The sequence below is a fragment of the Phragmites australis genome, chromosome 6 (genome assembly GCF_958298935.1).
Source record: "Phragmites australis chromosome 6, lpPhrAust1.1, whole genome shotgun sequence".
Taxonomy (NCBI): Eukaryota; Viridiplantae; Streptophyta; class Magnoliopsida; order Poales; family Poaceae; genus Phragmites; species Phragmites australis.
The window spans coordinates 44,739,539-44,749,798 of record NC_084926.1 but is presented as its reverse complement, the minus strand read 5'-3'; the positions used below and the strand labels follow the sequence as shown (position 1 = coordinate 44,749,798).

The following is a 10,260-nucleotide window of genomic DNA, read 5'->3' as shown; positions in this document are numbered from 1 at the left end:
TTCAGGCGAGAAGTGCCGCCGCCGCCAGCCCCCGGGGACGACTCGGAGGATTCAGCCGACGCTTCTGCCGCCGACTAGGCCTTCTGTGCCCTCTCTTCTTTTGTTGTAGATGTAGGAGTGAATATTAGGAGTGAACCCTTAGAAAACGCCTTGTATATGTCTTGTGAATATAATGGCAGCTTTTCCTTGGGCTCGCAACTCCAATTTCTCTGTGTGTTTGATGTTTCTTCTGGTGCTCTGTCTGGAAGTCCCGGGGAGTACTCAGTCGGGCCGTTCCCGACCTTCCCATCCCCGAGAAATGAAGTTGTTCCGGTCGCTGGCGTTGGCGCAGCCAGCCCTCAAGCTCTCGCGAGTCCGCACTACCTAGGTTAAGAAACGAAGACACAGACTCCCTTGCCCGGGAGATAGATCGATCCTGCTCGGAACACGCCGTGCCTAATGAACACTTTTTCACTTTGCGACCACTCAGTTAGTAGAAGGGAGACGCGTGCGGGCGAGAATGTGACCAAAAGTCCTCGCGGTCCGGTGGTGCCCGGGCTCAAAACGGGCCGGACCGAGCACTGACAGCCCGCCCCCAAGGCCGGAGCTCCGGACTACTCGAGCAGCTCGAGCGATAGGATTACCCAGGGCACCCGAGGACTCGGTAGTGATCGGGGTCCATAAAAGCAGACCGAACACCACGACGACCACGAAGGGCTTCGGTCAGACATTATCGTAAGCACGGTACTCCTTTCTACAAACCGCTATGTCGTTCTGGGAAAAAGGTAGACACGCGGCAGGGTTTTTGCGTGCAAGGAGACCACCTCGCCGAACAGATTAAAGCGCGAGAGCCCCCGAGAATGACTCGGGAACATAAATTTACTGAAAGCAGACTTGTCTGAACATAACCACTCACCGGACAGCTGTCGGCCTTCCAGCCAACCGATCCAGGAGGGGTGTGCTTCCGAGCTCGGGGGCCCGGGGACTTGATTCTTTCAACGGAGCGCCCGAGGGCCCAGAGGCATACGAGGCTCCTAGGGTCGGGTGGCCTCGACCACCCAAGCCTAAGTGGTAGGACCACCCGAAGACCCTTGGAGCCGACCAGAGACCGGGGCATTGAAGCCCTCGCGGCCGAACTGCTTGTGATTGCCAGCCTGTGACTTGAGAGAGAATATAGAATTTCTTTGTCTGGTGCGCTCTGTTAGTGCGGTACTTGCTATAGACTGTTCTCGTTTTTGACCCGAGACCTCTTGAATACCCAAACCGGCGAACAAGAGCGGACATAGGCATAACCTAGAGGTCCTATGGTTCGGTGGCGTCCGGGTACGACAGACCAGACCGAGCACCGACAGCCCGCTCCGAGGTCCCGAGCTCCGGACTACTCGAGCAGCTCGAGCGATTGGATTACCCAGAGCACCCCGAAACTTGGTAGTGCCCGGGAGCCTGCCATGACACCGAACACCACAGCCTACCATGCCGGACGTGGGTCAGCGGCGACTGCTCGCATGCATACCGATCGGGATTCTTTTGTCAACGGGAAAAGAGAGAGAGCGAACTTTTTCTCGCACAACCGAGCTCCTCACCAGACATATTAAACATACGGAATCCAGAAAAAGTATTTTGATATAGCAATTGCTTATTGAAAAACTTAATGTGCAATATTTACAAGGTTGGGTGACATCGACTTACCCCTACCTGGCGCGCCAGCTGTCGGAGAGTGAACTCCTGTCGCAGGGATCCCGAGAGACCCCTTTTTAGAGATTCGGCCGGGGGGATGATCCTGGAAAAGCTTGTTTGGGAAATAAGCGGGAACGGAAATAAATGCGATGGCTGGCGGGAGACGATCACCCTAATGCAAGAAAAAGTGGGTACGCCGGGTTTTAGACAGGTTCGGGCCGCACGGAGGCGTAACACCCTACTCCTGTATGAACACTATATTTATCCTTGAAGAGAATTCTTCAAGGAGGTATCTGGTTCTAAGGGGAGAGCTGTTTACAAAGAGCTTGAGGCTCTTATGTTCTAGCTTAACTCGAGCTGGTTCGAGTGTCTGTCGATCTATCTTTGGCCTGGTTCGTCGGAGATTGTTGGTCGTCTGGTGGTCGAAGGCTTTTTTTTCCTTTCCTTTAGTGTTCTCCATCCTTTCCTTTTATAGGCGCGCCGACCTCAACATATCCTGAATGGGAAAGAGGGGACACGAATGCCAAGGTGCCACGGAGAAAGGCGTAATCATTTCATTTTGGCGAAGTGACAGGGGCGGTGGAGAAATGCGGCGCGCATTCGACCACCAGTCGCTGCGGAAGCCTTGGGGCGCCCTAAAAGGGGCCCACCGGTCAGCCTCAGAGGTGCCCAGTGCGCCCACCCTGTCTTGTTCTTCTGCCAGGGCAGGGTGGCAGGCGGAGTGCTTCGATTCTGTCAACGTTATCCCGAGGCATCTGGATAAAAACGAGACGGGACCCGTGCATTTAATGGACCCACGGCCCCCTGCTAGTGCATGGCAGGGTCTGACACTGGGGCGTGGGCAGCTGAGAATGTCAGGATGTCAGGATGTCAGACCGCGCGTGCCTATTAAATGCGGCATTGGGCCTTTGACTGGATGACACCCTGACGACGGGACCCTTCGGGTCGTTGAATGATCTTGCGCGAACCTTCGGGGCACCGAGTCCTCGGGGGCTGCCACGTGCAGCCCCGAGCACTCTCTCCCGAGCACTTCAGTGGGACCTTCGGGGCACCGAGTCCTCGGGGGCTGCCACGTGCAGCCCCGAGCACTCTCTCCCGAGCACTTCGGTGGGACCTTCGGGGCACCGAGTCCTCGGGGGCTGCCAAGTGCAGCCCCGAGCACTCTCTCCCGAGCACTTCGGTGGGACCTTCGGGGCACCGAGTCCTCGGGGGCTGCCACGTGCAGCCCCGAGCACTCTCTCCCGAGCACTTCGGTGGGACCTTCGGGGCACCGAGTCCTCGGGGGCTGCCACGTGCAGCCCCGAGCACTCTCTCCCGAGCACTTCGGTGGGACCTTCGGGGCACCGAGTCCTCGGGGGCTGCCACGTGCAGCCCCGAGCACTCTCTCCCGAGCACTTCGGTGGGACCTTCGGGGCACCGAGTCCTCGGGGGCTGCCACGTGTAGCCCCGAGCACTCTCTCCCGAGCACTTTGGTCTTAGTATTTGGACCCTGCAGATCATCGGGGAACTAGGGTGCTCGGGAACCAGAGGCGGCGGCCCCGAGCACCTTCTCCCGGGACTTAGCTTTTTCTTACCTCGCAGGGTGGTGACATGTGGTGGATAGCCGGCCTGGCCTCGGGACTTAGGGACCCCTGGTTCTGAATACACCGACAGATTCACAATAAACATCCCACGACCACTTCCCTTAAGAAAAGAGGGTGGAAAGGGAGTAAGAGATGTAGCCTATGTGGTAAACCATAAAATATCAACCACATTTTCTTTAGCTTTGTGATAGCACAGTGCATATGGAGCGCCATGCGAGAGATTTTTGGATGGTACGCTTTTCCTTATCGGTGGCTGACTTATGGGTAAGTTAGCTACATGTGATCTTTAAAACTCTAAAAAATTAGGTTTGTTCCCTTTTGCATGTTTGGTGTGGGCCTTATGGCGTTCCAAGAACAAAATGGCGATCAAGATGATGTATCCGAACAAGCCTCGTGATATCTTATACCTTGTTATCTCGTTCTTGTAGAAGTGGAGCTCCCTGCTCAAAGAAGATGATAAGATGAAAGTGAATGGCGCTATGACAAAAATAGAATGGATTCATGAATTCACTCCTATTAAGGACCTAGCTTTTGATGTCTACTATCTGTAGGGCTCCTAGAATCTCGATGTAATAGGATAGTTCTCTCCCTGTGCTTCTGCTTTTGTAACACTAACATATTTTGGTTCTTTTGTACTAGTCTGACAATCTAGTTTCTCCGCCTTGTTCTTTAGTTTTTTCTGTATATATGAACACCTTTTATTGGTTTTTAATAAAAACCAAGTTTTTTCTATATTAAAAGGTACTGATAGCGATCCAAATATTTGCATAAATCCCCTTGATCACGATAATTAATCGCGACCAAAATATTTGCATAACCCCCCCCCCCCCCTCCCTAATTTGCATAATGCCCACTAAAACGGATACTTTTTTACAAAATAGTCCCTCCGTGCTCTCTTCCCCATGGCGGCTCATGGCTCCCCCTTCCCGTCCAGTCGGCTCTGGCGATGGCTACCTCGCCTCGTCGTGGCTAACAGCCCTTCACTCCTCCTCGGATCTCCCCTCCACCCTTGGCTGCCGGATCTCCCCTCCTACTCCCTCTCTCCTCCGCCATTGCCCAGTCCCAGCCCGATGACATCGTCTTCGTCGCACCGCCCCGCATCGACACAGGGATCTAAGCTGCTGCAGAGTGACCAGGAACCGATTCGAGCCGATGAGGTGGAGAGGTTGACGGCGCCGGTGACAGAGATGGAGATGGGGCTCGTCGAGCGTTGTCTGTCCCCGTTGCTATGCTAGCAGCTCAAGCCGAGTCCATCCATGGTGGTCCTGCGGGCTCTCTCTGGCGAAGGCTCTCCCCAGAGAAAGCATCAATTTTTTCAGTTGAGTTTGGTTTGGCAAGAGTGATCGCCATTTGTTACCTCAGATGATTAGAACAAAGCGCATGAAACATTGCGATGAACTTGCGCGCTTCGCCACTTGAGATATCCATGGATTTGGAGGCGATGAGGCTGGCAGGGTCGGGTGTTCTTGACCATAACAAATTGTAGTTGTAACTGTTCAAGCGATTTGTGATGAGTTGGATGTGGCGGCCACAAACATCATCAAATTTGGATTTGAAACCCACATATCAGAGATGTTCAGATGTATGGTCGCTAATTTTCAGATGAGAACTGTACATGCAGTGCCTTCCTGCAATCGCAGCCGCCTCAGCTACGTAGATATGTTGAATAAGAATGGAAATTTTATGTCTTGTTCAAGCATTGATGGTAAAATGAGAGAAAAATTTCGAAAACACCTAATATATATGGGCACTTAATTATATGTGAATTCATAGAGAGCTATATATGTTGGATAAAGCATAGCAAAGAATGCGTGAATAAGGTTGATGGCGATATGCATGAAGAAGTAGTTTTTGAGTGTGATGTGTACCAAGTTCTTCCTAACAATGACGTCAATATATATTTTTTATGATTTTATAGACTAAGTGATACTATTCTTAATAATTTAAAGCAGATGGACCACAATACCAAGGAAATGATAGGTACAATAATAAAGAGTTTGCTAAATTTTAAAAATTTGTACAACCCTCTAGAAGTACCTTTGTATCCAAAATGTGAGGAATAATATACGTTGTTGTATGTGATACTCCTACGTATACTCCAACTCGAGACGCGATATAGCGGCACCCAGCTTTTGGACCATGAAAACTATCAATGGATAGTTTTGCTCTTAGCCCATCGAATGAAGCAACACAACTCCAAACCAGGGTGTGCACATACCTCTTATCTGTACTATTTATGTGCTTTGAGATTCAAAAATGCCCCCACCCCCCATCGTCCAAAAATGTCTCCCGCATCGATAGTTGAGGGCAGAATAACCATTTCATATACGGGCCATATAAAAAACTAGAAAATGTGACCATCCCACCAAAACAAATACATACAAAACCGGAATATTAAAAAACTGGAAAAGTATGGACATCACACCAGAATAAATCGTATAAAAACCAAAGAATTTACATATCATACAAAATAATGAAAAAGTGTGGCCATCTCACTAAAAAATACATAAAAACTGAAATATTAAGAAACTGAAAAGTTTGATCATCCCACTAAAATAAACACATAAAAATCTAAAATATTTACACATCATAAAAAATTAGAAAACTGTGGCTAATAAATCCACATAACTACAACATCCCACCAAAATATGACTACACACAAATCTACCATTTTAACAATTTTCTTTAGTTTACTTGAAAATTAGTACGTGAAATGTAGAGACGGGTAGATAACCGGTGTGTGCACATCCTGTTCCGGAAATTTGGCTTTGGAAGCAACACGTGCGCTATCACGTTGACGTGCCCGGCTTTGCTTCGCTTGCTACAGTAGTTAGAAAGAACATGCATGCATGCGTGGCGTTTAAATATTGCTGGAGAGTTGAATATATACAAGTTAATAATAATAATAATAATAGTAGTAGTAATAATAATAATAATAAAACGCCAAGCCCCTCGCCAGATCGAGTTCACGCCAAGTCCCTCGCCCCTCCCGCACCAACGCTACGCCCACTCGGCTCTCGCGTCGCTTCATAACCTCCTCCTCCTCCTCCATCTCTTCGCCACCACCTCCACGACACGACCCGAGCCATCACCAGCAACTTCTCCGCCCATGAAGCACAGTCCCGGCATGATCTCGTCCGACCTCCCCGCGTCCTCGCGCCGCCGCCTGGCCACCGTCCTCGCGCCGCTCCTCCTATTCCTCGCCGCCGCGCTCTCCTTCCCCTCCTCGCTCCTCCTAGCCGCGGCTCCGGCCCGGCTTCGCGACGACGACCCTCCTCCTTCAGCCTCCTCCTCCCCGCCGCCAGGCACTCCTCGGGCGGCGGTGTGCCTGGTGGGCGGCGCGCGGCGGTTCGAGCTCACGGGCCCCTCCATCGCGCGCCACGTCCTGGGAGGTGCCGATGACTACGCGGTGGTCGACGTGTTCCTCCACAGCCCGCTGGACGCCGACGCCTACAAGCTGTCCCTCCTCGCGCGCGCCGCGCCGCCCGGGGTGAACCTCGCCGCCGTGAGCGTGTTCCGGCCGGAACCCATCGACGAGACGCCGGCGCGTGCGCGGGTGCTCACCGCGGACAACTCGCCCAACGGCATCCAGGTTAGCCATCATCGTCGTCATCTCAGTTGCTTCCCTTAATTATATTATTTTGTTCCTTGCCTCGCTTGCATGCCATGCCAATTGCTCATCGTCATGGATCGCATTAGATTGCTTCGATTCCTTCCTTGACTCCGCTAGCTCTCGTCTTGCTGTGTACGATCTTACTGCTCGCGGGTCGGTGCTTTCCTTCACCATGCCCATGATCGTTTTTTTATGCGACCTAGCTACATTTATATTCCCTTTTGCAGATTCAGAGGGCGGTTTCACACACATTTGTATATAACTCCAAGTTTGTTTCGAGAAATTGTATATAGCGCGCTTTAGGTAGCAGGGAAAGGCAGGGTGTGAACCCACAATTATCTTTCATCCATCTCTCTTATATGATATATATATTTGATTTTTCTCATTTATTTTTTTACGAATCTAAACATAAATGAACGGTTACGACAATTTATACATCCATTAAGGATAGTGAAAGTTTTTCTTAGATAGTAGGCAAATACTAAACAGAGATAGATGCTTGAAACAAAAAAAGATGAGTAACAGCATGACTTAATTTATTACTACTATACTTATTGGCATGCATCTAATCTAATCTAATCTATGTAACCGCGCTCGTTCAAAAAAGAAAGAAAGAAACTATCTAACCGACCTGACGTGAGCCAGCCCAACCGGCCGGCCAAGAGCAGGACGCAGAGAAATTAAAGCTGCAAGTATCGTGCCTGGCTGACAATGCGGGCCCACATGTACAATTGTCGCCTTGGTTGGTAGCCTCTTTTTTTTGCAGGATAAAAAGCCTGCTGCTGTAGCAAATAATGGATTGATTGATCTGTTATGGATTCCCAAAAGGCGATTATGGTAAATTAAAACCAATGAATTGATCGAGATATGTTAATTACCACTGACCGGCCGGGTAATTGGTCAATCTGCATCTGCTAGATAGGTCATGTCGATGGAAAAGGTATTAGCTTTTGTCCATGGTTAGTCCTGGTCATGTCGATGGAGCCTACTATCAACCACCTCTCAAAAAGAAGACTTCCTTCCCTTGAAAGAAAACTGAGCTATTTCGTCATAGGTAGATGCATCACGCATGCATGCAGAGTTGCCACCGGTTGCTTGCAAATATACCTTTTCCATGTAAAGGCAAAACTACCGAATATATTTGGCTTATAGATACACTATAGTTTACTGTTTTATCACTCCGATTAAAAAACTATCAATTACAACTAAAATATAATTAATTACGACATCACAAATATTTGAGTTAAGAGCATATGACAATAGTTATATATTTACGACTAGAGAATGTATCCGAATTATGACCATATATATTTTATATTAACAGACATATATAATGGATCGTAACTATACTACTTTTGGGATCGTAACCGGAGGTGTGCGTAAAAGTGAAGAAGTTACGACCACATGATAAAAAGTATATAATTACAACGAGAGAAGTTATCCGAGTTACGATAATATATTTTTAGTAATTGACGTATCTTATGGATCACAATTATATTGTTTTTGAGATCGTAACTGGTGTTGTGCGTAGAGGTGAACTATGTTGAGTCTAGGCACATAATAAATATATAGTGTGTGTTTCACGGGAGTATCGTCGAACGAATACGTCAGAAGTGATACCTTAGTTTGATTTCAGATGAGATTCAAAATGAGAGAAAATTGTCCACTAATTTTTATATACTAGAAATTCTTATTATTTAATTAAATATTAATTAAATATATAGAGTTTAACTTTTTAAAATAAAATACACCTATTATTTCTGAATGGATAACGCATATATTAAAGGAGATTAAGAAAAGGCTAACCGGGAAAGGTGAGATTTTCCGTTTAAAAGGTCGGTGCAGATGCTTCAGCCGTCAGCTTTTGTTCAAGGTCGCGGGAGATATACGATGCCGTGTTTTGATTTTGCATGCAATTAGTCTTCCTTGTTCGATGGTAGTACTGCAAGCGACATCTCTGAACGAGTGAACGGAGTAGCTAGCTCGATCGTGGTGAACGAAGACGTACGGCAGGTAGGCAGATAGTACGACTTGAGAGAGAGAGATTTCTTCTTAAGTGAGTACAACTATATATCTGCATCACTGCATGCACATCTTTCACATCCTAATACTTAAGAGGAACAGATATATGCTTTTGCAAAGTGTCCTTGAAAGTCTACTTCTCGATCCGTCACTATCAAAGAGAATTTGACACTGCTAGCGTCATTGTGGTTATATATTTCTGCAGCAGAGCAGATTACTAGTGTTTTACTACTTGCATGCATGCATGCATCTGCTTCATGACGATGCATGACTGATATGGAGGTGGTGAGACAAGCTAGCTGACCTCTTGCTTGTCATGCGTTGCACTGCTGCAGGGTCTGCTGCAGTACTTCCGTCTGGTGGAGGGATGCCTGGACCTCATCCGCGACCGCGAGTCCCGAGGCAACTTCACCTACGCCTGGGTCCTCCGCACCCGCGTCGACGGCTTCTGGACCGCCCCGCTCGACCTCCCCGCCGCCGACGCCTACGTCGTCCCAGAGGGCTCCCGCTTCGGCGGCCTCAACGACCGCCTCGGCTTCGGGGGCCGTGCCGCCTCGGACGCCGCGCTCTCCCGCGTCTCCGTGCTCCCGCGCCTCGCCGCCGCGGGCTACCACGACCTCAACTCGGAGTCCGCCTTCCGCGCGCAGCTTGCCGAGGCCGGCGTCCCCGCGCGCGAGCGCCGGTTCCCGTTCTGCGTGCTCAGCGACCGGACCTACGCGTTCCCGCCGTCGCCGGGGTACGGCGTGCCCGTGGCGTCGCTGGGGAGCCCCGGCCCGCTGAGCGGCGCCAAGTGCCGGCCCTGCCGCCCGGCCTGCCGCGGTGAGTGCTTGGCGCAGCACGCGGCGCAGTTTGACCGCGGGTGGAGCTGGACAGAGTGGCGGAACGGGACGCTCGAGCTCTGCGACGCCAGCGGTCCGTGGGAGGACGGGTGGGAGGCCATGTTCGACGAGGCCGCCGGCGCAGATGCCGCGGCGGTCAGGCGAAGGGTGGCACGGATGGGGGCCAAGGAGTGCGTGGCGGAGATGGAGGCGTTCAAGGCGCGGGCCGAGCGGTGGGACGCGCCGAGCCCCGCCGAGATATGCCGCCTCGGGATCGGAGCACGATCCGCAGCGACTCGCTCCGGTTCGTCTTATTCGACGAACACGACGAACAGTGACACTGCTGCTAAGCAACATTAATCGAGTCCTTGACAGTTGGTTGTCCTACACTTAATTTTTAGGAAAATGAAATCCAAGGGAAAGAAATGGCATAGCGATATATACTTAATTGAGAGTTGAGCTTCTTCTGTACAAATTTTTTACAGCTCTAGTGTATAGATCAGCTATGAATGGAGTAGATACTTGACACTCCAGTGGTATATATACTACTTTGTAATGATTGGTGTCT

The 10,260-nt window shown here is 50.0% G+C and overlaps 1 protein-coding gene across 1 annotated transcript; it reads left to right on the top strand.

Moving 5' to 3' along the window:
• Window positions 1-6,192: 6,192 nt before the first annotated feature.
• On the top strand, window positions 6,193-10,248 carry LOC133922815 (uncharacterized). The gene is made up of 2 exons (XM_062368306.1): window positions 6,193-6,831; window positions 9,210-10,248. The coding sequence occupies exons 1-2, from the start codon at window positions 6,349-6,351 to the stop codon at window positions 10,050-10,052; spliced, it is 1,326 nt and encodes a 441-aa protein (XP_062224290.1). The 5' UTR covers window positions 6,193-6,348; the 3' UTR covers window positions 10,053-10,248.
• Window positions 10,249-10,260: the final 12 nt, after the last annotated feature.

Bases quoted from the DNA above. Each gene is read 5' to 3' on its own strand.
- LOC133922815 (XM_062368306.1), top strand. From the start codon at position 6,349: ATGAAGCACAGTCCCGGCATGATCTCGTCCGACCTCCCCGCGTCCTCG. The intron at 6,832-9,209 runs GTTAGCCATCAT...GCACTGCTGCAG, and splicing joins ACTCGCCCAACGGCATCCAG to GGTCTGCTGCAGTACTTCCG.